This window comes from Triticum aestivum, chromosome 6D (genome assembly GCF_018294505.1).
Source record: "Triticum aestivum cultivar Chinese Spring chromosome 6D, IWGSC CS RefSeq v2.1, whole genome shotgun sequence".
Lineage (NCBI taxonomy): Eukaryota > Viridiplantae > Streptophyta > Magnoliopsida > Poales > Poaceae > Triticum > Triticum aestivum.
Genome location: NC_057811.1, coordinates 462,419,652 through 462,446,595, shown reverse-complemented (window position 1 = coordinate 462,446,595; position 26,944 = coordinate 462,419,652). Strand labels below are relative to the sequence as shown.

The 26,944-nt window shown below is 54.1% G+C and overlaps 1 protein-coding gene across 1 annotated transcript; it reads right to left on the bottom strand.

The window, feature by feature from the left end:
• Nucleotides 1-1,332: 1,332 nt before the first annotated feature.
• LOC123142218 (agamous-like MADS-box protein AGL80) lies at nucleotides 1,333-3,782 on the bottom strand. The gene is made up of 2 exons (XM_044561215.1): nucleotides 3,675-3,782; nucleotides 1,333-1,947 (listed from the first exon to the last, which is right to left on the bottom strand). Exons 1-2 carry the CDS (start codon nucleotides 3,780-3,782, stop codon nucleotides 1,333-1,335), a joined length of 723 nt encoding a protein of 240 aa, XP_044417150.1.
• Nucleotides 3,783-26,944: the final 23,162 nt, after the last annotated feature.

Genomic DNA, 26,944 nt, shown 5'->3' with positions numbered 1-26,944 from the left:
CAACAGAAATACAACTACTTATGCTAGATCACTAGGGATGGAAACACGTGGAGGAAAGGGATGCATTTGTCCTATAGAGGATGGCCGGTATGGTCCTTATCAACTCCATGGGTTCTAAGTTCTAACACGGTTCTTTACATGATGTTTTTCTTCTAAGTTCCAAAATGAAGTTCAATGTATTTGTGTGGGTGCTTATTATTGAAGGTTTTAATGCGTGAAATATGCTGAAGCGGAGACAATTTAATATTGCTGGTAAATATTATTCTTGCCTCCTCTGTACTACTAATGCTGAAGAGTGAAGACACCAGTGTGAATGCATAGTTTCCATTGGCCCTTTAGCATTTCTTGTTGGACACGCCTTCAAATCTAGTGGACTCCGGAAGCCACGCGGATTGCATTGTTGCAAAGCTAATCAAAGTGGGCGTTTGGTGGTAACTTTTTTTGAAATCTTAATTATCATAGCTTGGAATTTGGAAGGAGCACTATAATTGCACTCTTGAGGTCACTTGTTGCATCTTGTAGAGTTCATCGCTAGCAAAAAGAACTTGTCAACACATCATGGAAATAGCTCCAAATCTCAAACCTACATGCTGAAGGAGGTCAGGTCAGTGGCATGACGTAGAGTAAGAGGGCAAGGGAAGCAGAGGCGTGTAGAGACACTTCTGTGGGAACGGAGGAGCTAGGGTCTGAAGAACAGAGAACATGACACTGCTCTCCAAACAAGGACAGCATGTGTGGCAAGCTGTTGCCATATAATTAAGTCACAGAATGTAATTATTTCTCAAATCTCTATCCAGGAAAATACTGATCATCCAGTACATTTAGCTAGCTCCAGGCGAACGAACCTTCAAGTCGTTTCAACCACAGAAAAGCTAAAGTTCTAGACACCAAAATAGCATGAAATTAAAGGCCCTGACAGTAGCCCAACAGGCCAACACACAAGACCAAGGTTCTTTGAGGCCCTGACAGCAATCAAGCAGCAACTATATATCAGGCATTTAGCTGTGCAAGTAATGTCAGAGAAAGCACGATTGTGACACAAACAAACAGGTGCAACCTAAGATTTACGACCAATTGGGCAGCAGAGATCAAACAAATAGCCTTTTGGGAAGAGACCAGCTGAATAACTACCCAATAACAACATTACAATAAAAAAACGAGACCTGGCTCCGAGAGCATGATGGATACAACGACGCACATAGACGAATAATATAACACTTACAGTAAATTAACTGAATGCCTCATCAGAACCACACCAAACTAAAAACGAGATAGCTCGATCGGACCATAGCTGGCCATGCATAGCGGCCGGAGATCCTCACCCCTGCTAGCTTACATGGGTGGGAAAGGACTCGAACTGAACCCCAGATCGGAGGACTGCATCTGCATCATCATATCACCGCCGGAGAAGCCGGCGCCATCGTGGCTGGCGTTGCCACCGTAGACCAGGGTGCCGACGTCCCCACCGGAGCTCACCATGTCAAGCCAGCCTTCCTCCTGCTGCGGTGACGCCAGATACTGCGACGGAGACCCCATGTTGATGCTGTGGGTGCTGACGCATGGAGCTGGCGGCGGCGCCTGGACATGGTTTTTTGCCATGCGTTCGCCGAGGCTCTTGAGGAGCTCGTCCACCTTCCAACCAACGCAGGCGAGCTCCTCAGCGCTGAGGTCAACAAGGCCTGGGTGGTTGCCGTGCATGATGTTGTAAAGGAGGTACCTGATCTCGCTGTCCTGCCACTGGCGGCGAGCCTTGTCAACCAGGTCCCGGAGCTTGGCGATGCGCTGGTTGAGGAGTGCCTCCTGGTCCATCGTCTTCTTGCAATGCCCCAGCTCCGGCATGCTCTTGAATTTATTCAGGATATCCACCGCCTCGGCGTGGGAAGGGAACACCTTAGGCTCCGCCTCGCCCTCGCCGTACACCACCACGCAGGTCTTGACATCGCACATGTGTTAGCTTTAATCTTGATGCTTGTATCTGCATATTTAGTTTGCTTTCGTCATGCATATAGGATAGGTTAGAGAGTAGCTACTCCGGTGAAGCTTCAGCGCAAGCGCGCGAAGAAGATGAGATGTCAGGCTGCCGTGCGACGCGGCGAGCACGACAAGATGTCGATGTTGCTGTGCGATACAACAACGCTGTGAGATGCGGCACGACGCGATGGTGGCTGGAGCGTGATGGGCTGCAAGATCAAGTAGAGCCGGCTGATCCGGCAAGCTATTATCAGGTGCATGGGTACCGGTTGGGTTGAGTCCGTGGCGGTTGAGGAGGCTGCCGAACATGACCGTGCAAGTAGCCAGTGCTAGTTAGTTGCATATGAGTTTGTTAGCCGCATGCAGTCTGCGGTTGAGGCCGTGAGGGCTGTAGAAAAGATGTAGCGTTTATGGTGCCAAGGAGAGTGCTTCGTTGCAAAGCCCTTTGTGCTCTTCCTTGGCTGTGTGTGTAGAGTTTCACCATGTGTGTGTGTGTTCTTATGTGAGAGAAACCAACAGATAGATAGATAGAGAGAGAGAGAGAGAGAGAGGAGCTGAGCGAGGCAGGTCGAGGAAGAAGAAGAGCGGCGCTGCGAGAGGCGACGCCAACAATTGGTGTTCAGAGCCATGTCGATCCGAGGCGGTGGCGGCATGACGGACTCCATGTGAGGTGGAGAACGGCGGCGCGGCGGACTCCATGCGAGATGGAGGCCGGCGGCACCAGGAGGAGGCTTGTGGCGACGCGAGGCCGCTGGTGGCTTTGACGGTGCGAGGCGTGATGAGGAGAAGAGGGTGTGGTGATCGACGCCTCGAAGGTGTCGTCCACATCAAGAGATGGTCGTTGCATGCGGCACGAGGTCGTGGTACTTGGCGCCGCGACGGCGTCGTCCACGGCATGAACGCGTGGTGATTGGCGTTGCGAGGGCGTCATCCATGACGAGATGGTCTATGGAAATTGCCGCCGTGACGCCGTCGACAACGTCAAGTGGCTGCGGCGCTGCGATGGCGTCGGCAAGTGGTTGCGGGTGATCCGCCTCGGAGATTGGGGAATCAACATCAAGGAGGAAAATGTTAGTTTTAATCTTGATGCATGTATCTGCATATTTAGTTTGCTTTCGTCATGCATATAGGGTAGGTTAGAGAGTAGCTAGTCCAGTGAAGCTTCATCGCAGACACGCGAAGAAGATGAGATGTCTGGCTGCCGTGAGACGCGGCGAGCACGACAGGATGTCGATGTTGCTGTGCGAGACAGCAACGCCGTGAGATGTGGCACGACGTGATGGTGGCTGGAGCGTGATGGGCTGCAAGATCAAGTTGAGCCGGCTGATCCGGCAACATGTTATCAGGTGCATGGGTACTGGTTGGGTTGAGTCCGTGGCGGTTGAGGAGGCTGCCGAACATGGCCGTGCAAGTAGCCAGAGCTAGTTAGTTGCATATGAGTTTGTTAGCCGCATGCAGTCTGCGGTTGAGGCCGTGAGGGCTGTAGAAAAGATGTAGTGTTTATGGTGCCAAGGAGAGTGCTTCGTTGCAAAGCCCTTTGTGCTCTTCCTTGGCTGTGTGTGTAGAGTTTCACCATGTGTGTGTGTGTTCTTATGTGAGAGAAACCAACACACAGAGAGAGAGAGAGAGAGAGAGACAGAGAGAGAGAGGAGCTGAGCGAGGCAGCTCAAGAGCGGCGCTGCAAGAGGCGGCGCCAACAACATGGTGGCCAGCTCGGTCGCCTTTTTCATCAGGCTCCCGAGACGCTTCCTGAACCTAGCGCGGGTGGGGTCGTTGGCGATGTACTTGAGGGTCACCTTCTTGCGAGCCATTGCCGGCAAAGGGATAAAACTAGCCAAGGTAAGGAAAGTTGCTGGTTTAGGCAGGGAGGAGGGGTAGATTTATAGTGGAGAGATCGCCACGGAATTAATTTCATGATATGGCAACAGATTGGGAGAATATTGCATTGAACATCTACCCTCCAGTATACCTTTAGGCTGAAGTAGGCCCGTGCGACTTTTCCCCTACTAAAGTAGACCGCGGTAACTTATGGACTACCGCCAAGTTGAATTCGGATGGGCTCGATGGAGAGCAGTCAAGGAAGGAGGATATGAACCCAGTACCCATCACATGGTAGGAGGTTCACATGTAGAAAAACTAGTGCAATGGCCAACACCTTTTTACTGGTCTCCCTCGCCTCTCAAAATATGTGATCTACTTTTGCTTTTGTAAATTTTGCCATGCAGTGAGGTCATTCAGAAGTCTGGGGAAGGTGTTGAAGCGTGACTATCATCATCTTTACTATGAGACTCTGAGAGCGATGGGAGCATCTTCCCCATCGTGGAGTGCCTGGCCGCCTAGGAGGCTGATGACTCAACCCCAATCTCAGTACGAATGAGTTATTTCTCAAATTGCATGGTTGTTAGCCTGTGAGACAACCTGATATGGTCCTCCTTTACACCAAGAAAGGGCGATAACCAAGTGTTGGGTTTATACTTGGATGGTACTCAGCTCATCACCATGCTAGAGTTCCCCATCCCCATGTCTGCTACCCATGGTTGGTTGAGGTTGGCCATTAACAAGCACTTCGCAACGCACGCGCGTGCACGCACCTCTGACTATTTCGTGTCCTCTAAATTCGGGGCTGCCAGATTTGTGTTTAGCATTGCGATATGTAATTTTGATATGATGACAGATTGAAAGAATATTTCATTAGATTTTCTGCCTTAATTGTGCCCGTACGTATATTTGGCACACATTTAGAACTTCCTTTTATAACTTTGTATATTTGGTGTCCATTAAATATTTGAAATTTACGTGCGCAGATAGTTCACCCCTTATATTTTGGGAGCGCAAAAAATCGTATACACACGAACAGTTTCCAACGGACTCGTCATTAATAAATATGCATAGCTTACACGCCAAAGTGGTGACCCTCACTCATTATTTTCATCCCATCTCACAACCCAGACCAGTACCGAGCTCCCGGCTCAATGCAACTACATACCGCGTACAAAAATTATAAAACTTCTCTTTGCTCCCCCAGTATGATGCCCTCAAGGCCTCTTGTACTCTTTGGATACCACAATCGGAGCTCTCCTATACCCCATTGTACTTGAGCCATCACAACCTCTCCCCTACCAGAGCCCCTCTCCCCATATCCGAGAAAGTGAACCTAGGTCTCGGATCGAGACTGTTGGATGTCACATACCACTCAAGCATGTGGCCTCCACTAGTCGTGAGATCGGTGGTTGTATAGCTTGATGTGATGCGTAGTGGTAGTGTCTCAGGTGCCCAGTGGCTTGCGGTGGGAGCACTTGCACCAATGTGCAGGTTTTCTGAGTCGTGCTGCAATGACGTTTAGAGGAACCTACCGATGTCAAGATCCCAAGGATGTGCGTCCAAGCAATCGACTTTTCCCTGTGTGGCCTCCCACTAATAGACCTGCCTCCTGCAACCTTCCCAAACTAGATTCCCATGCCTTGATGGTGGCAGCAAAGCGATCAACAACATCGAGCAGTTATGAGAGCGACGTGGCATAGAGCTCCACCTGTCGGACAACATCACATCACTGAACGGGAAAAGTTACGACTATTGTCGGTGTACAAAAGTAGGGGCCTTCTCTACCCCTTGTGCGTGGGCAGTCGTAGCCATACCTGCGGCCACGCTTGGCGGGGCAGAGGAAGCAAGATGCAAGAATACCAGAGCAGCGCTGAAACAAGAGGCGCAAAGAGTGAAGAGGCAAGGTGGGTTTCCCCCGGCAAGAGCCTTGCCGGGGATGACCTATGTTGCCCCGGCAAGAGCCTTGCCGGGGCAACTTACCCAACACCAGCAAGGCCACCACCCTTGAGCCTGATAGTTTCAACACCATCGACAACATTGGAACCAAGGCTCGGGAGGCGCCTGCATGGTGGCATGCAGATCTTTGTGAAGACTGAAGGCCTGCAAGACTAGATGAAGAACCAATTGACGAAGGCCCCCGGCAAGACCCTTGCCGGGGACGCCCACACGACCACGGCAAGACTCTTGTCGGGTCCCTGGCAAGACCCTTGCCGGGGACATCTGCGGGGCCACCGGCAGGGCCGCACTAACCAAAGCTTCGCTGCCCCGTGGCCGTCCCAACGCAGCAGCCAGCCTACCAACTAGGCACGCACCTACGTGGCAGCATGCAGCTTCTAGGCCAACCAAGCAAACACCTGCGTGGTGGCATGCAGATCTTCGTGAAGACCCTTCCACCGCACTAGCGCAGCAGCCAGCCAGCATGGCGCTGCATGCCTCGTCAGCTCGGACGCGCGTTGAAGCGAGGTGAGGCGGCGACAAATGAGACGAGCTTCCTTGCCGTCCCCGATAAAGCAAGAGGACACGTCAGCAGCGCATTAAATGCGTTTTTGGCCCACGATGTCAGAGATAGACTTGTATATTGTACATACTTTCCACCTCCAGTGTGCCACTGTGGCGACCCCTTTGACTATAAAAGGAGGCCCAAGGCATACTGAGAAAGGATTCGGACTTTTTGGGCTAGGCATGCACCGCACCTAATTCAAGATCTCCACAACACCAAATATACGCCAAAGCTGGACTAGGGTATTACGCATCACATGCAGCCCGAACCTGGATAAAATTCCACCGCGTTGATCTTCTAAACCCGCTCTTCTTATAGCCTCGCGCCCCGACAACTGTAGTAGGGATTCCCGTGATCCCATATGTGTCGTTTTTGAACCCCGACATCTTTGGCGCACTAGGTAGGGGGCGCAAGGTATGAAAAATCCGATTTTGAAGCCAACTCACCAACTTCATCGTTGCCATGGCCCCCAAGAAGAAGGGGATCACAGCGATTGGGTCGTCCGGAGCCGGCTCGTCCGCACTAGCACGGGCGGGCGACGGGGTGGCCGCGGGTGGTGCCAGAGGCGCAGCTCGCGAGCACCCACGACACTCTGGCAATTGAAGCCAGGCAAGCGGCATCGTTCCGGCCCAAGACGATGAGCCACACGCCACTGGGTCCAGGGACGGGGCTGTGCTGCCTACAGGCGGCGCGACAACCTCTATGCCACCCCAGCCGGCGTCTGTGCCGCGGCCTTCCCAGGCCGCGCGCGATGAGCAACGCCGCGACGTCGGCGCCCCCGGGCGACGCCGCGGGAAGAGCCCATTGCGTCACTCCCAGGACGCATCGGGCCGGCATGCGCACCTGGATGCTGGCGAAAGCGGCGCCCGACCGCGAGTCCGTGATAGAGATCCTTCTAACATAGTTAGAAGTCAAAGCGCATCATGGTCCACGCAACTCTCGCCGCCACCCACGCCGGCAGAAGCATTGGCGCGCATGCAACTGCTCCTCGACTTTCGTCCCGCCGCGGAGAAGCTCGACGAGTGGAGAACCACCATTCGGAGCCTCATGAGCTTTGCCAACAAGGATGAACCGCGGCCAGCGGGACCCTCGTGCCGGCGCACTGTAGAGCCGGCGCACGCCGATGGTGGGAGGACCGGAGGCGCTGCAACCACGGTGCACTCTCCTCCCCCATGCCAGCAACAGCAGCCGCCGACTCGTCGGGCCGACGCCTGTGACAACGTTTCCACAGCGTCGTCTGACCCATGAGCTCGCTGCGACCAACGTCAAGTTCTTCGGGAGCGAGCCTAGGAGGATGCTCGGACCACCATCGAGCGGCGCGGGGAAGCGCGCTATCAGTTAGATAGGCGTGCGGGGCCCGCCATGGACCACCCAGCACCGGGAGGTTCCGGTGACCTACCCTACGAGGTGGGTTGTCCGGCCTTTACCCGTGAGCTGCGGCAGTTCCAGTGGCCCTTCCACCGGACGTTCAAGCCTGATGTTGGGGAGAAGTACAATGGCAACACTCACCGAGGAGTTCCTCAACATATACACTATCGCGATGCAAGCCGCCAGGGCTCGCGACGACAAGGTGCTTACCAATTACTTTACATTGGCACTTCAGCCCAACGTCATGTCATGGTTGATGCACCTGCCAGTGGACTCCATCTCTTCTTGGTCGTATCTGTGCCACGAGTTTGTTGGCGCCTTTACCAGAGGCCACCAAGCTTCTGGCCAGGCAAGTGATTTGCATGTCATCCCCTAGAAGGATGGCGAGAACCTGCGGAAGTACATCCAAAGGTTCAGCCGTGTGCAGTACAACATCCCAGATGTTCACCCTGCCGCTGTCATCAGTGCGTTTCATCAGAACGTGCGCAACCGCAAGATGCGTGAAGAGCTGGTGATGAACAAGGTCAAGGATGTAGCCGAGCTTTATGTTCTGGCTGACAGATGTGCTCGGGCTGACGAAGGAAGGAAGTACCCCGGCGAAGATGTCGGCGGGGAAACCGACTCCACAGACGAAGACGCCGCCGCCCCAGCAAAAAAGGGCCGATGCCACAACAGGAAGCGTAAGGGAAAGACCGTGCTTGCCGTCGAGGGATCCGGCGACCCCGGCGCCGCCAAGAAGGCCAAGGCTGACGACCCCGGCAAGGAAGTTGCCGGGTGTGCCGCCTGCCGGGCCTTGGCGGCTGCCGACAAGCCATGGGGCTCTGATAAGCAGTATTGCAAGATCCACCGCACCAAGGGCCACGGTCTCTAGAACTGACGACAAGTTGAGCTGCTTGCGGAGAAGCAGAAAGCCGAATATGAGAGGCGGGACAAGGAGAAGCGCCAGGATGGTGCTGAGGGGTCCGGCAAGAAGCGTGGCGGCCAAGGAGGCCTTCGCAGCAAGGATAATCAACAAGAGAGGCCCGCTCGCGGTTGTGACAAGAAGGAGGAAGATGATGATCATGGTGAGGACGACGAGTCCGGCGAGCACGAGTTCCAGAAAGCTATAGAGGCCATGTGCGTCGACGGTGGCACCTCGTTGCATACCTCTCACCGCCGGCTGAAGCAGTGGACGCGTGAGGTCACTGCGGCGGAGCCATCGTTCGATGCCCAGAAGCCACTAAAGTGGTCCAGCACACCTATCATTTTTGACACCGAGGATCACCCTGATCGCACGACTACGGTCGGGTGTTTGCCGTTGTTGGTTTCACCAACAATACGCAACCTCAAGGTGACCAAAGTGCTCGTTGATGGTGGGGCCTGCCTGAATTTGATCTCGCCTGCTGTGATCGAGAGGCTGCAAATCCCTGATGGAGATCTCGTGGAGATGGTCATGTTTCAAGGAGTCAACCCGGTGAGGAGTCAGCCGAAAGGCAAAATCACGTTGCCCATTACATTCGGGGGCGAACTGAACTACAGGACGGAGAAGATCGTTTTTGATGTCGCCAATATCCCTCTGCCCTACAATGGGATCCTTGGCCACCCAGCGCTGGCAAAGTTTATGGCGGCGTCACATTAGGCCTACAACACGTTGAAGATGCCCGGGCAACTGAGCATCATCACTGTCCCCTCCGACAAGAAAGACGCACTCATCTGCGCCGACCAACTCTACCGGGAGGCAGTTGCAGCAACTGCCGCCAAGGCACTTGCTCCTGCCGCTGTAGCCCCGGGAGGGAAGAAGGCCGGCAAGACCTCTTCCGGCAAGACCTCCCGCACCAACTCCAACAAGCGTGCCTCTTCGGAGTGCAGCGCTCCCGTTGAGGACGTGCCAGAGAGCTCCACCGGCAAGAGCAAGAAATCCAAGGCAGCACTACCAGAGACCAAGAAGGTGCCCATCAGGGTGGACGGCATGGGCGGGGCTTTTACTATAAGCTCCACCCTTCGCAGCAAATAGGAAAGTGCTCTCGTCGCCCTCCTGCGGGCGAATGTCGACGTGTTTGCATGGCAAGCATCCGACATCCCCGGCATTCCCAGGAAGCTGATTGAGCACCATCTTGTTGTCTGCCCTCATGCGCGGCCCGTCAAGCAGAAGGTCAGGAAGCAAGCTTTGGAGCGGCAAGAGTTTATCGTCGAAGAGATGAGGAAGTTGGAGGCGGTAGGTTTGGTTAGAGGAGTGCTCCACCCCACGTGGTTGGCCAATCCGATGGTGGTGCGTAAGGCGAATGTGAAGTGGAGGCTGTTTATTGATTACACAGATATCAATAAGGGCTGTCCAAAGGATCCTTTCCCTTTGCCACGCATAGACCGGATTGTGGACTCCACTGCCGGGTGTGACCTGCTATCGTTCCTCGACGCCTATTCAGGATACCATCAGATCTTCATGATGAAAGAAGACGATGAGAAGACCACGTTCATCACCCCATGTGGTATGTACTATTTTGTATGAATGCCTTTCGGGTTGAAGAGCGCCAATTCATCATTCGCCCAAGCAGTCCAAATTCGTTTTGAGCCACAGCTGCATAGAAATATGGAAGCTTACATGGATGATATAGTAGTCAAAACCAAGGGAAAGGCGACGCTCGTGCAGGATCTAGAGGAAACGTTTGCAAACCTGCGCAAGATCAACCTTAAGCTCAACCCAGAGAAGTGCGTGTTCGGTGTCCCGTCCGGCAAACTTCTTGGTTTCTTTGTGTCTCAGCGCGGTATCAAGGCAAATCCCGACAAGATCAAAGCAATTTAGCAGATTGGGGCACCGAGATGGGTCAAAGACATCCGTAGGCTCGCCGGCTGCGTTGCTGCCCTAAGTAGGTTCATCTCCAAATCTGATGAGCGTGCCCTCCCCTTTTTCAAAGTTTTGAAAAAGGAAGGTCCAATAAAATGGACTCCGGAGGCAGACGCTGCAGGTGTCGGTGTACAAAAGAAGGGGGGCACCTTTGTACCCCTTTACCTGTGCACGGACAGTCGGAGCCGTGCCCACGGCTGCACCAAGCAGAACAGGGGAGGTGAACCGAGGTAAAACCGAAGCCCAAGACAGCCAAGGCAACGCCAAGGCCAAGGAAACAAAGAAGCAGAAGGACGAAGCAGGCTCCCCCGGCAAGACCCTTGCCGAGGCGGCTCGCCCACACTAGCAGAGTGAGCCACCCTCGAGCCCACGGGTTCCAACTCAACTAACCACGTTGAAACTAGGGCTCGGGAGGCACCTCCATGGTGGCATGCAGATCTTTGTCAAGACTAAGGAATATTCAAGATCAGATGAGGATTAAAAGACAACGGTTCCCGGCAAGATCCTTGCCGAGGAGAGCCACAAGACCTCCGGCAAGATCCTTGCCGAGGACGACAGCGCGCCACGGCAAGACCCTTGCTGGGCCACCCGGCAAGGCCCTCACCGAGGACGCCAGCAGGGCCACTGCCAGGACCGCACCGGCCAAGCTTCCACCGCCGTTCACATACAGCTGCCAGCCCAACCAGCTGGACTGGCACCTGCGTGGCAACATGTAGCTTCCAGGCCAGATTGGCAAGCGCCTGTGTGGCGGCATGCATATCTTCGTGAAGACCCTACCACCGCGCCACCTCAGCTGCCTGCCTACCTACATGGCGCCGCACGCATCGCTGGCCAGGGCGCGTGTCGAAGCGAGGAGGAGCGGCGACGGACGGGACGGGCCTCGCTCCCGTCCCTGATAAAGCTAGGGGACACCTCAGCGGCGCATTAAATGCGTCTTGTCCTGTAATACGAGCGATAAGCTCGTAGCACTGTACACCTTTCCACCTCCTATGTGCCACTGTGGCAGCCCCTTTCAACTATAAAAGGAGGCCCATGGCGTACTGGAGGGGGATTCGGGTCCTTGGAACCACTCAGCCACCGTAGCTACTTCAAGGGCTCAAGAACACTCAATACATGCACCAAAGCAGGACTAGGGTTTTTCGCATCCTCACGGCCCGAACCTGGGTAGATGATCCTTGTGCTGATTACTAATCCTGCTCTTCCCGCAACCCTGCGCCCCGGCAACCGTAGTAGGGATTCTTGTGATCCCATAGGTGTCGTTCCACACCGACATCTTTGGCGCGCCAGGTAGGGGGCGCAATTGTGAGAATCTGGTCTAGTAGTTAGCCTAGCGGTTCTCCATCGCCATGGCTCCCAAGAAGAAGACGGCCAAAAGGACAGCACTACCTGCAAGCACGAAGGGCGCCAGAGCGGCGACAAGAAAGCTAAGTCATTCAGAGCCTTGAGTTATTTCCCTTTTTTATATAAGGTTATCGTCCTCGCAGATCCTGCCTATGTATGGAAAACCTGCACGCAAAGGGGCCCTCCCGCGATTGGAAATGCCCTTGTTCTGTTTCGAGTCTGCTCAACAGCTCAAGCGGCCGCGTCGAGAGTGGCAGGGTAGCCTTCCGCACTTGCCAACGCTCTCGATTCTGACTCGAGTCAAGCTCGACAGTTCGGGCGGCCGTGTTAAGGGCGGCAAGGTGGTTCGCCTGGCAGCAAGCACACCCGGCAGGTGAATGGGGATCCGTCCCCAAGATGCCGCCCTGAGTTTAAGCGCCAGCAGGCCTACCCAGTTACGTAGGGTGGACATGCAAAGGAAAATCGAACAGGAAAATAACGTGCATAATATCAAAGTACTGCAGAAGTTATATTACATCGCTTGTGGCCGCAGTTCTAACTAAAGATAAAAATCGTCTTGGTTGTGAACTTGCAGCAACGAAAAGAAACGGGGTGCCTAATCCCGGCGCTGGCCCTCCACCCTCCGAATTCCACCGACACCGCTGATGACGGGCTTGATGCGCTCCCTGAGCGGCGCGAGGTTAGTATCCTCCGGCTAGCTGTCCAGCGCGGCGTCGAAGTCGAGGTCGGGGCACTAGTACGCCACCTTGGTGAGAACCTTGGTCATGGCGCCTTGGCAAAGCCTCCGGGCCTCGTTGGCCAGCGAGGCCGCCCGGTTGGTGTGAAGCCGCTCTAAAGTACCGACAACCTTCTCAAAGAACAGGGTCAGGCTGTAGTTGACGCTCACACTCCGCTCTGGGGCGTACCTCATGTTCAACATCCCCATGGTGGCCAGCTGCGCAGCGGCCTGGTTGGCGACAGTGGCGAGGCGATCGAGCCAGCGGTTCTCGCCCTCCACGTGTTCCTTGAAGTTGAGGGCCTCATTCTTCCGCAGCTGCTTCTCAGTCTCCAGGTTTTTGGTCAGGGTCCCTTCCCGGGCCCTGGCCTCCGACAGCATCTTCTCGAGACCCTCCAGCTTTAGCTTGAGGTCTTTGATGGATTTGTTGGCCTCGGAGAGCTCCCCGGCCCTGCTAACGGCCGCGCCCTGCGCCTCCGTCAAGGCGCTGTTGAGCGTGTCCTTCTCCTGGGACAGCTTCAGGGCCTGCTCCTTCAGCTTGTCCCGCTCCACCTCCAGCTCCTTCACCTTGCCGGCGTGAACCAGAGCCTGGGCATCGAGTGTCTTTTTGTGCATCTGCTCCAGCTCTTGGGTCCGCTGCGCGGCAAGCTTCTCCACCTCCTTGTCCTTGGCGTGGAGTTTGGCATCGAGGTCCGCCTCGCGCTTGGAGAGGTCCTCCTCCTGGGAGTTCAGTGCGGCCTGGTGCTGGGTCCGGGCGGCCTCGGCTGCCGCGGCCAAGCCCTCCGCCGTCTCCTGGGCCTTCTCGATGTCAGCCAGCTTCATGGTGAGCTCCACGTCGCGCTTGGCCAGCTCGCCTTGGGCGGCCTTCAGCGCCTCGTGAGCTTGGCAGAACCAGTCATGCGTCTTGGCGATGCGCTTCTGGAGGTCCGCCTTCGCTTTCTCCGCCACCGCCATCCTAGACTTAGCCTTGTCTAGGCGGGCGCGATGGGGCGCCTGTAGCTTCCGGAAGCTGGCGCCCATGGTGTGGAGGAGTCGCTCTTCCTGGGAGCCGTCGCCACCGGCGCTCGGCTCGTCAACGATCTCAAGCCCGGCGGCGGCGAGCACCTCGTCGTCAAACACCTCCCCCTCGACGGGAGCCCTAGTGCTCGACGCGCCTAGGAGGTGCACGAAGAGATCGTCGCTCACCTTCAGGTACCTGCCAGAGCCAGAGGCAGCGGAGGAGGAAGGCTGGTCATCGACCACCTCCTCGTCGGCAACGGCCTTGCCAGCCTCTCTGGCAGGCCCCTTGCCGGCCTCCCCGGCAGGCCCTTTGGCGGCGTCCTCCGCGTCGCCCCTGGCGGCCTCCTTGGCGGCGATCTTCTCGGCCTCCGTCGCGGCGTCCTTGGCCACGTCCTCGATGACGGTGTCCAGGTCCTCCCGGTCCGCCGAGAGAGGATCTGGATATCAAGAAGAGGGTGGGGTAGGGCCAAGATCAAAGATTCAAAAAGAAGAGAAAAAGCAGGGACGAAAGGCCGGAGAGTTACCAGTGCCAGGCTGGGAAGCAGAAGTCCCCTCCCCGCCAACATCTGGCGCCGAGGCGAAGCCACCAGCGCCCAAGTTCTCCTCCTCCTCCTCCATGTGCGTGGGCTCGGTGCTTGGCGCCCTTGCCGGGGATGCCCCTCAGGGCGGTGTGGTTGATGGGGGCGGCGTGGTGGGAGTAGCCCTCTGCGGCTCCTCCCACTGCTGCTCTCCTCCTGCATACGCGACAAGGTCAACGCCAAAGTATCATACCCCTGACACATGTGGACGAGGAGTGAGCGGTGAACTTACGCTGGGGGCTGTGCCGGGGGCTGCTGTCCGGGCTGCTCAACACCACCAGCGGCGCCCTTGAAGCACCAGCCGGGGGCTGGCCGCCCGCCGAGCCCTTGGCCCTCTTTACTCTTTGGGCCAGCGTCTCCACGTCCCTGCAAGGATGAAAATAAGTCAAGACATGCGGCACAGACTGAGGAAACAGAGATAGCGAAGAGGTGCAAGTTTTCTTACTTGACGTCCATCTCCTCCTCTGTTGCCTTCCTTTTCCTCCTAGGGCTAAGGGACCCAAAATCAAAGGTGACCCCCGCGTCAACATCTTCCGGTGGAGGGGAAGGAGGTGGCGTCCGAACGCGCTTTGCCGAGGAAGAAGCGGATGCCTTCTCCTTCGCCGCCGCGGCCGTTACCCTTTTCTTCACCGCCGCAGCCCTCGTCAGGCGTGCGGACATCTCCTGGGCCTGCCGCAGCTGCATGGCCCTGGCAGGCCGGACCGGCTCGCCGGAGGTGGCCCGCCGCAGGACCCGTCCTCTCCCGTGGCCGGAGGATCGACAGCCACGACCTCCTCCTCCTCCTCGGCCTCTTCCTCCGACGACTCCGGCCGCGTCTTCGACAAGAGGAGCCTCGGTGCCGGCACTGCTGGCCTCCCAAGTGGCCTCCGCCCACCGGGCGAGCTCCTCCTCCTCCGCGGCCGCCGTGACCTTGTCCTCCACGCCACCAGCGCTGCCGGCCTCCTCGGCAAGCTGCACCTCCATCGCCCTGGCAGCAATGTATTCCAGCTCGGCCTGGGTGGTGTCCTGGATGAGCCGCGGCTCGTCGGTGATGTACCCCTCGTGCAGGGTGTCTAAAAACTGCTGCACCTGGATGTCCTCCGGCTCAACCCAACTCGGGTCAGGGCCGTGCGTGTTGCAGTCTGGCATCATGGCGATGATGTTAGTCCGACGCGAGTTGTTGCTCAGCGGGACCACTCCCGCCGGTAACCTGAACAGGGGCCCCTTGACGACCTTGCCGGCCTTCGCGGCGGCCCTCGCGACCTTGCCGGTCCGCTCGACCTCGCCGTCGCGGCCCACGTCGACATGGAAAAGCCGCTAGCAGAAATGGGCGTGCCCCATCACTGTGAAGTTGTGGTCGAGGCCGGGGCGAAGCCGCATGATGTCGGCGGCGTTCGTGAAGAGCCAGGCCGGCCTCCCCTTATTGTGTAGCGGAGCGATCCGGGGGCGGATGAAGTCCGCCCCGATCATCTCAAGGGTGAGCCCGGCCTCGGTGAGCCGAAGGATCCCTGTGGTGGCGATCGTGAGCTTCTCGTCATCGGCATCGACATCGCTCCAATCGCTTCTGCGGACCGGCGGGGCCCGGCGAACTTTGCAGAACGCCGGTGGGTCCTTCTCTTCGATTCAGCACCACCGGCCCCGCCATTCTTCCCACCTCTCCCTCATGGCGACATCCGGGTACGCTCCCTTGGACCTTGGGATCCAGGTGATGCAACCGGAAATGGCGCCTCCCGTTTGGATCCGAGGGAACAAGTAGTGGCGGAAGAGCGCCGTGTTGGGGTGTACCCCGGCGAAACCTTCGCAGAGGTGCGCGAAAAGGGCCATGCACGCCACGGCATTTGGGGTAAAATCCAAGAGGCGGAAGCCAAAGGTGTGCATGACGTCGCTGAAGAAATCACAGAAGGGGGACAGAGCCCGCAGGATAAGTAGTCGACGAAGAAAGGGTACCGATTTGGAGCGGCCTCGGCGCAATTGGCGGGGATGACGCGCGTAGCTGGATGCCCCGTCTTCTCTCCCCCCCCCCCCCGTCTTGACCCCCCACAAGGGTTTGAAGGCCTCCCGGAGCTCGAACACATCAACCGTCGAGGGGAAGTAGGCGGACTGCGTCCGCTGCACCGCCAGCGCATTCTCCGGCGGCTCCATCGCTCCGGCATCCTTGGGCACTCCCTTGCCCTTGGTGGATTTGGGCGCCATGGCGGCTGGGGGAGGGGGGCAAAACAGAGGACGGCGGGAACGCGACTGCGGCGAGCGAGAGCGAAGCTTAGGGAGGAAGGAGAAGGGGGCGGCAGCTCTGATATTAGAAGAAGGCTCAGAAGGGGTAAAGTGAGCAGCGCGCCCGTGGTTATTCCTTTTTATGGGGAAGGCACGGACCGCCTCCTTTCCCATTAACCATGATGTGATGCATGCGTGCGGGAACCGCCCCACGCATGCCGCCCACGTCACGCGCCACTCCCGCACGTCGCGCGTTCAACGCGGGTCATGGGGAAGCCCAGCAGACGGAAAATTACCGCGGTAAAAACCGCCCCTCCTGCCTGTGCACTGTTTTGGGCCTGGCCCAACAACGTGTCACGCTTATGTGTGGCCCAGGCCCGGGGGCTCCTGTCGGTGTACAAAAGAAGGGGCGCACCTTTGTACCCCTTTACCTGTGCATGGCCAGTCGGAGCCGCGCCCACGGCCGCACCAAGCAGAACAGGGGAGGTGAACCGAGGTAAAACCAAAGCCCAAGACAGCCAAGGCAACGCCAAGGCCAAGGACACAAAGAAGCAGAAGGACGAAGCAGGCACCCCCAGCAAGACCCTTGCCAAGGCAGCCTCAGCAGCCCCGACAAGACCCTTGCCGGGACGGCTCGCCCACACCAGCGGAGTGAGCCACCCTCGAGCCCATGGGTTCCAACTCAACCAACCACGTTGGAACTAGGGCTCGGGAGGCACCTCCATGGTGGCATGTAGATCTTTGTCAAGACCAAGGAATATTCATGATCAGATGAGGATTAAAAGACAATGGTTCTCGGCAAGATCCTTGCCGATGAGAGCCACAAGACATCCGGCAAGATCCTTGCCGGGGACGACAGCGCGCCACGGCGACGGACGGGACGGGCCTTGCTCCCATCCCTGACGGACTGTACGCCTTTCCACCTACTATGTGCCACTGCGGCAGCCCCTTTCGATAATAAAAGGAGGCCCATGGCGTACTGGAGGGGGATTCGGCTCCTTGGAACCACTCAGCCACCGTAGCTAGTTCAAGGGCTCAAGAACACTCAATACATCCACCAAAGCAGGGCTAGGGTTTTACGCATCCTCGCGGCCCGAACCTGGGTAAACGATCCTTGTGCTGATTACTAATCCTCCTGTTCCCGCAACCCTGTGCCCCGGCAACCGTAGTAGGGATTCTTGTGATCCCATAGGTGTCGTTCCACACCGACAAGAGGATTTGAAGAAGTACCTCTCCTCCACGCCAATATTAGTCGCACCTAAACCACAAGAGCCCTTGCTTCTGTATCTAGCGGCGACGAATCAAGTGGCTAGTGTTGCGCTAGTGGCACAGAGGGAACTCGAGGAAGAAGCAGCAGTAGTAGCGGGGCCGTCGGATGATGGGCCAGAGCTCTTCCCAGCAGGGCCTGACGCCTGTGAGGCAGAGCTCCCGGCGAGGCCCGGTCCCAGCAAGACATAATCTGCGGAGATGGGCGAGGTTGGACAGAAGAAGAAGGTGGTGCAGCACCCAGATTATTTTGTTAGTTCTTTCTGGCAGGGGGCTAGATCAAGATATTCTGGCATGCAGAAGCTGCTTTTCGGCCTCCTCATGGCCTCGAGAAAGCTGCGCCACTATTTTCAAGCACATGAGATCACCGTCGTCACCCGCCTCCCTTTGCAACAGATCTTGCACAACCCAGATGCGACTGGGAGGATCGTGGAATGGGCATTGGAACTGTCGAGCTTTGGCCTAAAGTTTGAAAGTACTTCAACCATCAAGAGCCGAGCCTTGGCAGAGTTCATAGCAGAATGGACCTCAACGCCCGACGAGGAGATTCAAGAGACCACCCTTCCCGGCAAGGAGGCGAGCCGCGATTGGATCATGTACTTTGATGGAGCTTTCTCGCTACAAGGTGCTGGTGCCGGCGTGCTACTCGTCGCACCCACCGGAGAGCACCTCAAGTACATGGTCCATATGCACTTCCCCCGGGAAAAATCAATGAACAACACAGCAGAGGACGAGGGATTGCTTGCCGGTCTCAGGATCGCAGCGGACCTCGGAATCAGCAAGCTCATCATCGGAGGTGATTCGCAGCTCGTTGTCAAGCAAGTTAATAAGGATTACCAGAGCCCGTTGATGGAGGCCTACGTCGATTAAGTGAGGAAGCTGGAAGAACGTTTTGACGGGCTGCAGGCAGAGCATGTCCCCCGAGCGGAGAACAGTATTGCCGACGACCTGTCAAAACGCGCTGCCCTCAAGTTGCCTGTGGAACCAGGTACCTTTGTGCTTCAATTAACTCAGCCATCCGTTGAGCCGTTAGCAGGGAAAAACAAGCGAAGGAAGGCAGGCCCCGGCAAGTACTTCCCTGCCGAGCTCCCAGGAGCCGCCGGCAAGGATGTTGCTGGGTGCCCCCAGCTTGCCGAGGGGCAGCCACCTCTGGCAGGACCCCAAGCCCTAGCCATAGAGGCAGCTGCCCCCATGGCCGGGGATGAGCCTTTAGTCCTTTCCTCGAGCCCCAGGCTCCAGCATGGGCGCAGCACACCATCCGTTTTCTCCAAACAGGGGAACTCCCCAAGGAACAGGAAGAAGCAAAGAAAGTAGCCCGTCGGTCCAGCATGTACCAGTTTATGGACGATGCCCTAAACAGAAGGAGCCCAAACAGCATAAAATTGAAGTGCATTCCTCGGGAGGACAGACTGGAGCTGTTGGCAGAGATACATGGAGGCATGTGTGGCTCCCACATAGGGTTTAGAGCCCTTGCCGGCAAAGCGTTCCGGCAAGGTTTCTTCTGGCCCACCGCTCTCCAAGATGCAACTGCACTAGTAACCAAGTGTGAAGCGTGTCAGTTCCATTCGAGGAAGCTTCATCAACCAGCTCAAGCTCTTCCTGGCCATTTTCGGTCAGGGGGCTCGACATACTGGGCCCCTTTCCTCGTGCTGTCAGGGGCTTTGAGTACTTGTACGCCGCAATCGACAAGTTCACAAAGTGGCCGGAAGTGGAGCCGGTGAGAAAGGTGACAACACAATCAGCCGTCAAGTTATTCAAGGGGCTAGTCTGCCCTTTTTGTGTGCCGAACAGAGTCATCTCCAACAACGGCACGCAGTTCCGCACCTTCATGCAGTAGATCCAAGACATTGGCGGCAATGTTTGTTTTGCTTCTGTGGCCCATCCCAGAAGTAATGGCCAGGCGGAGAGGGCAAACAAAAAGGTGTTGCGAGGCCTCAAGACCAGGACTTTTGACAGGCTCCACAAGTGCGGAAGGCGCTGGATTGATGAGCTGCCAGCGGTTCTTTGGTTGATCAGGAGGACGCCAAATCGAGCCACTGGCCAGACGCCCTTTGTCCTGGTATACGGCGCAGAAGCAGTCCTCCCCATGGAACTCATATATGGTTCGCCTCGAGTGCTCGCTTATGATGAGATTGAGTAAGAGCAGTTGCGCCAAGATTATGCGAAGCTCCATGAGGAAGATCGTCTTCGGGCTGCTGTGCGAGCTGCTTGTTACCAGCAAGCCTTGCGCCGCTACCATAGCCGCAAGATTCATGCCGAAGCCTTGAGGAAGGCGACCTTGTTCTTCGGCGAGTTCAATCCGCCAAGAATTCCAACAAGTTGACGCCAAAGTGGGAAGGCCCTTACCGGGTAATATGAGTCACCAGGCCCGGCTCTGTCCGCCTGGAGACCGAAGATGGAATTCTAGTGAGAAACTCCTGGAACATCGAACATCTCCGCAAGGTTTACCCATAAGGCGCGGTTGCCGGGCCTCCCGACAGACCACTTTTTGTACAAGCCTTGCCGGCAAGGCATGTAACCCTTTGTACAAAGCCAGGTGCAGACCCTGAGCAACAGATAAATAAATGAAGCGCTAGCGCCCTAGAATGTAGCATGCATGCTAGGTTGAGTCTCTCTCTATGTTAGGGTTGTAGTGCCTGGCGACAGCTAACCCCTAGCATAGAGGTCGAGTCATGTCTTTCTGTCTCTTCCAGTCTGTCCTTGGTTCGCAGGCTGCACAGGCATTTTTGCAGATCCGTTTGGAGGAAAGAAGGTGGGTCGACATCTTCGACCCTGGCAAGCCGAGGTTGCCGGGGGCTGCGAATTCAGATAAGTTTTCTCTCCCCCGCTGTGCGTTTCCGTATGAAACTTGGACGTACTAAACTTCGTTCATTCCCATACCGCCGTGCTCCCTCTTTCCTCTGCACGAAATCTCTTTCAGGCCGGAAACGAGCGAGGGGCCTAATGCTGCTGTCCCGACCTCCGCCAAGGGCGCGAATGTGGTCGGGCTATAAAGCGGGAGGACGGCAAGGCTTGTTGCCGGGCAACGTTGTTTGCTAAAAAAAACAAGGACTCGCTCCTTGGTGTGGGCCCCGCTCCGGCACAAAAGAACCCGGCAAACCCCTTTTTCATTAATACGTTGATCAAACATGTACAATTCATACGGAACATAAACATGAGCAGGGGGTTACAAGGTCTAAATTCAACAAGTGCCCGCAGGCTTTAGATCTAAAAAAGGATAAGATGCCCTAATCCCTTTCTTGTCCCTCTCCTCAGGAAGCGGATCAGGACAAACAGGAGGGCAAAAGGAGTGCCTAGGCGAGGTACGAGCAGCAGAAGACACCAAGAGAAGGCTGGTGATGACGGTGCCTGGGAAGAAGCCGAAAGATGAGGCAACAGGCGGGCAATACGCGACGAAGGTGTCGGTGCAATCGTACTCCCAGTTGACGGCCCGCCACCCACCTTCTTCGTCTTCTCCGGCCCTCCAGCGCCAGCCGCCAGAAGCAGCGGCCCCGAGAAGTTCAAGGAGCCGGCTCGAGGAGCCACCGCCAAGAACTGCCCCGCCCCCGGCAGATCATCTTGCCGTGAAAAAGGCCAGGTGCAGATGGTGTTGCTGCCGGTGTCGCCTAGGGATGGGGCGTCCGACGCCTAGTTGGACCCGTCCATGTCGTCTTCCCCGCTGGTCCTCTCCCCGTCGCTGTCGCTCGAGGAGGAGCTGTCGTCGCCGGTCAAGCTCTCCGCGCAGCACCCTAGCCTGTATCCCGAACACCCGAAGACCTTGACGGAGAGCAGGTCGCTCTCCACTAACTTGAAGCAGAGAATGTGCACCTTGATCAAGTAGTGGGCACGTGCGGAGGTTTTCCAACCCCGACGAAGGAGCATCACATGAGGGACGGGGAAGCCTGTGTTCACCCACATGTTGCCGTTGCAACACCCTTTCATCTGGAGCCTCAACCTCAGTGGCTGGTCGATCTCCAGCACCCTCGTGAACGCCTCGGGAAGGCGAAGGCAGCTACGCGGCGGCTCGCGCAGCTGCAAAATGAACTCCAGCGCCATGTCCCCAACGTGGCCGCTCGATGAAGCAGGAGGAGACGGTGGCGGAGATGGTGACCGAGATGGCGATGACGCGGGTGTCCACCTTTCGCGCCCGCCTCGTCCTCGACCGCCTCTGCCTCGACCGCCTCCCCGACCGCGGCCCTTTCTGGCACCTCCACCTCGAGCATGGCCTTCGCCTTGGGCGGCTGGCTCTTCCTTGACCGTCGCGGCTCTCTGGCGGGAGGAGGACCTGGTCGCCTCCGCGGAAGAACGGCCACGGCCACGCCCTCTCGCCATGGCGGTGGATGGAGAATGGAGATGAAGGGGACACGCGAGGAGATGCCCCTCCTCATCCTCCTGAGTCCCCTTTTTATAGCTGAGCGGGGAAGGCTAAAGACCGGCTCTACGCCTCTGAAGAGCCCGTTCAGGTACGGCTCATTAAGTTGGCAATGAGCAAGGTCATCGACTGCCCTACTTGCCCAATCAAAGGCGCGTAAGTATCGTCCATCGCGCGCCTTCTCATATCTTGTGCGTCTGTCACCTACCCCACGCCGTGGATGCGGCGTACGTGGTGCAAGGGGCAGGTGTAGTGGGGAATGTGGAATGACGGTTCCAAGGCAAAGAGAGTAAATTAGCAGCGACCCTGCAGTTTTCCCTCTTTTATAGGGACTCGCGAGCCGCCTCTTTACTATTTACCACGCGATGACGGGAGCATGCTGCAGTCATCCCACGCACGACCCCCACGTCACACCTTCAACGCGGGTCGTGGGGAAGCGCAACTGACGAGGGAGTTACTGCGGTAAAACTCTACCACGCATGCCCGCGCACCGTTCTGGGCCCTGATGACCCACAAGTATAGGGGATCTATCGTAGTCCTTTCGAAAGGTAAGAGTGTCGAACCCAACGAGGAGCAGAAGGAAATGACAAGTGGTTTTCAGTAAGGTATTATCTGCAAGCACTGAAATTATCGGTAACAGATAGTTTTGTGATAAGGTAATTTGTAACGGGTAACAAGTAATAAAAGTAAATAAGGTGCATAAAGATGGCCCAATTCTTTTTGTAGCAAAGGACAAGCCTGGACAAACTCTTATATAAAGGAAAGCGCTCCCGATGACACATGGGAATTATCGTCAAGCTAGTTTTCATCACGCTCATATGATTCGCGTTCGTTACTTTGATAATTTGATATGTGGGTGGACCGGTGCTTGGGTACTGCCCTTCCTTGGACAAGCATCCCACTTATGATTAACCCCTATTGCAAGCATCTGCAACTACAAAATAAGTATTAAGGTAAACCTAACCATAGGATGAAACATACGGATCCAAATCAGCCCCTTACGAAGCAATAGATAAACTAGGGTTTAAGCTTCTGTCACTCTAGGCCCAAACAATGGTGAAGTGTCATGTAGTCGATTTTCACATAACAACACTAGAGGAGAGACAACATACATCTCATCAAAATATCGAATGAATACCAAATTCACATGACTACTCATAGCAAGACTTCTCCCATGTCCTCAGGAACAAACGTAACTACTCACAAATCATATTCATGTTCATAATCAGAGGGGTATTAATATGCATAAAGGATCTGAACATATGATCTTCCACCAAATAAACCAACTAGCATCAACTACAAGAAGTAATCAACACTACTAGCAACCCACAGGTACCAATATGAGGTTTTGGGACAAAGATTGGATACAAGAGATGAACTAGGGTTTGAGAGGAGATGGTGCTGGTGAAGATGTTGATGGAGATTGACCCCCTCCCGATGAGAGGATCGATGGTGATGATCTCCCCCTCCCGGAGGGATGTTTCCCCGTCAGAACAGCTCCGCCGGAGCCCTAGATTGGTTTCGCCAGGTTCCGCCTCGTGGCGTCGGTGCTTCGTCCCGAAAGCTTGCTTATTATTTTTCTTCGGACGAAAGACTTCATATAGCAGAAGATGGGCACCAGAGGCCTGCCAGGGGGGCCACGAGACAGGGGGTGCGCCCCCCACCCTCGTGGCCAGGGTGTGGGCCCCCTCTGGTTAATTTTTTTACCAGTATTTTTATATATTCCAAAACGTGCCTTCGTGAAGTTTCAGGACTTTTGGAGTTGTGCAGAATAGATCTCTAATATTTGCTCCATTTCCAGCCCAGAATTCCAGCTGCCGGCATTCTCCCTCTTCATGTAAACCTTGTAAAATAAGAGATAATAGGAATAAGTATTGTGACATAATGTTTAATAATAGCCCATAATGTAATAAATATCGATATAAAAGCATGATGCAAATGGACGTATCAACTCCCAAACCTTAGACCTCGCTTGTCCTCAAGCGGAAGCCGATAACGAAAAATATGTGCACATGTTTAGAGATAGAGGTGTCGATAAAATAAAATACGGACATGAGGGCATCATGATCATTCTCAGAATAGCAACATATATATATATATATATTGTCATATGGTTTCTTATGCTAAAGTAACAATTTATTCACAATGTCAAGTATGAATCAGAAACTTCATTGAAAACTAACAAACGATGATCTCGGTCATTGAAGCAATTGCAATTTAGCATAACATCGGAAATAGTCAATATAAGAGCTTTTCAGCAAGTCCACATACTCAACTATCATTTAGTCTTTCACAATTGCTAACACTCATGCAATACTTATGGGTATGGAGTTTTAATCGGACACAGAGAAAGATAGGGGCTTATAGTGTTGCCTCCCAACCTTTTACCTCAAGGGTAATGTCAATAGTAATAGTTCATGATAACTTACATCCAATTGGATATATATATATATCAGGATCTTTCCAATACAATGTGCTTGCCAAAAGATAAAATGTAAAAATGAAAGGTGAAGATCACCATGACTCTTGCAGAACGTATAAGACAAGAATAAAAGATAGGCCCTTTGCAGAGGGAAGCAGAGGTTGTCATGTGTTTTTGCGGTTGGATGCACAAAATCTTAATGCTAAAGAACGTCACTTTATATTGCCACTTGTGATATGGACCTTTATTATGCAGTCCGTCGCTTTTATTGCTTCCATATCACAAGATCGTATAAAGCTTATTTTCTCCACACTAATTAGTCATACATATTTAGAGATCAATTTTTATTGGATGCAACAATGACAACTTACTTGAAGGATCTTACTCAATCCATAGGTAGGTATGGTGGATACTCATGGCAAAACTGGGTTTAAGGATATTTGGAAGCACAAGTAGTATCTCTACTTGGTGCAAAGAATTGGCTAGCATGAGGGGGAAAGGCAAGCTCAACATGTTGGATGATCCATGACAATATACTTTATTTCAGATATAAGAAAACATAACCCATTACGTTGTCTTCCTTGTCCAACATCAACTTTTTAGCATGTCATATTTTAATGAGTGCTCACAATCATAAAAGATGTCCAAGATAGTATATTTATATGTGAAAACCTCTCTTTCTTTATTACTTCCTATTAATTGCAACGATGACCAAAACTATGTTTGTCAACTCTCAACAACTTTTATTCATCATACTCTTTTATATGTGAAGTCATTACTCTCCATAAGGTCAATAAGATCTCTTTAATTCCTTTTTATTGTTTCTCTTATTCCCTCAAGATCATAATAAGATAATCAAGCCCTTGACTCAAAACTAATCTTTAGTATATATATAGCTCACAGACTCGGTTACATAGAAGGATCATAAAGCAAAGCTCAAAACCAGATCATACTAAAACTTTATTCTACTAGATCAAGATATTACCAAAAGGATTGAACTAAGAAAAACGCTAAAGATAGGAGTGTGATGGTGATACGATACGATACCGGGGCACCTCCCCCAAGCTTGGAAGTTGCCAAGGGGAGCGCCCATACCCGATACTCAATTCCTCGGAGGTGGTGATGACGGAGTTGTTGATGGTGTGGGCTTGTCGTCCCTCTTCCAAGGCATAGGCTCACCATCATAGGAAGATGATCGAGTCTTCGGGATCCTCAAATCTGCAGCCAAACTCATCCTCTTTAATCTATATTCATACTCACAGTTTAGGTTTTGTAGGTCATAGATCTGGGCTTGGAGGTGCTCGATTTTCCCGTGGAGCTTGAAGGTGGCCTCCCCAATGTTCTTGGCATCCAGCTTATGGTTGTTGGTGAACTCCGCGATCATCATGTGGTTGGCGTCGAGTCCGCGTTCCACCATCCCTTGGCACTTGAAAATTTGCTGCTCTATTGCTTCGAGTCTTGTCTCCACGTTTCCGGTCCTCCTTGGTCCCTCAACGTCGTGGATGTGCAGCACCCCCTCATGCATCTCAATGGTTTGAGGGTGTTGTAGCACCTCCGTGAGGTAGGGGTTGATGACCTTCTCGACAAACTTGTCCTTGGGTGTGCTCAAAGACGTCATGGTGATCTTGATCTATCAGAAAAAACAGCTCGAAACAAAAACAGGAGATATTTGCGTGGTACAGTGGTTAAAACCTTCGGGAGATTATATGATGAATTTTTACCGCCAAAAGAAGTATCGTGCAAGAAAACAGAGCCGGAGGGCACACGAGGTGCCCACGAGGCAGGGGGCGCGCCCAGGGGGGTAGGGCGCGCCCTCCACCCTCGTGGATGCCTCGTGTCCCTTTCAGACTACTTATTTTCCTATTTTCTTAAATATTCCAAAACGGATAAAAATTACCATTAGAACTGTTTTGGAGTCGGTTTACTTACCGTACCGCATACCTATTCCTTTTCGGAGTCTGAAACATTTTGGAAAGTGTCCCTTATGTATTCGTCCGGGGTTACGGTTTCAATAACAGTAGTTTCAACATTTATTGTATTACCTAAGATATAATGTTTGATTCTTTGACCGTTCACCACCTTTGGATTTGTGCCTTCGAAGTTGTTGATTTTTATGGCACCGAAACGATAGACCTCCTTGATAACGTAAGGACCTTCCCATTTAGAGAGAAGTTTTCCTGCAAAATTTTTTAAACGAGAGTTGTATAGCAAAACATAATCACCTACATTAAACTCATGCTTTTGTATCCTTTTGTCATGCCATCTTTTAACTTTTTCTTTAAACAGTTTGGCATTCTCATAGGCCTGGGTTCTCCATTCATCAAGTGAGCTAATGTCAAATAGCCTCTTCTCACCAGCAAGTTTGAAATCATAATTGAGCTCTTTAATGGCCCAATATGCCTTGTGTTCTAGTTCGAGAGGTAAGTGACATGCTTTTCCATAAACCATTTTATACGGAGACATACCCATAGGATTTTTATATGCAGTTCTATAGGCCCATAATGCATCATCAAGTTTCTTCGACCAATTCTTTCTAGATCAATTAACAGTCTTTTGCAAAATTAATTTGAGCTCTCTATTACTCAGTTCTACTTGACCACT

What these genes read in the sequence shown, in the direction of transcription:
- LOC123142218 (XM_044561215.1), bottom strand. Translation starts at nt 3,782, where the DNA reads ATGGCTCGCAAGAAGGTGACCCTCAAGTACATCGCCAACGACCCCACC. An exon ending in AGGCGACCGAGCTGGCCACC is followed by an intron (nt 1,948 to 3,674) that starts ATGTTGTTGGCG and finishes TAAAGCTAACAC; the next exon opens with ATGTGCGATGTCAAGACCTG.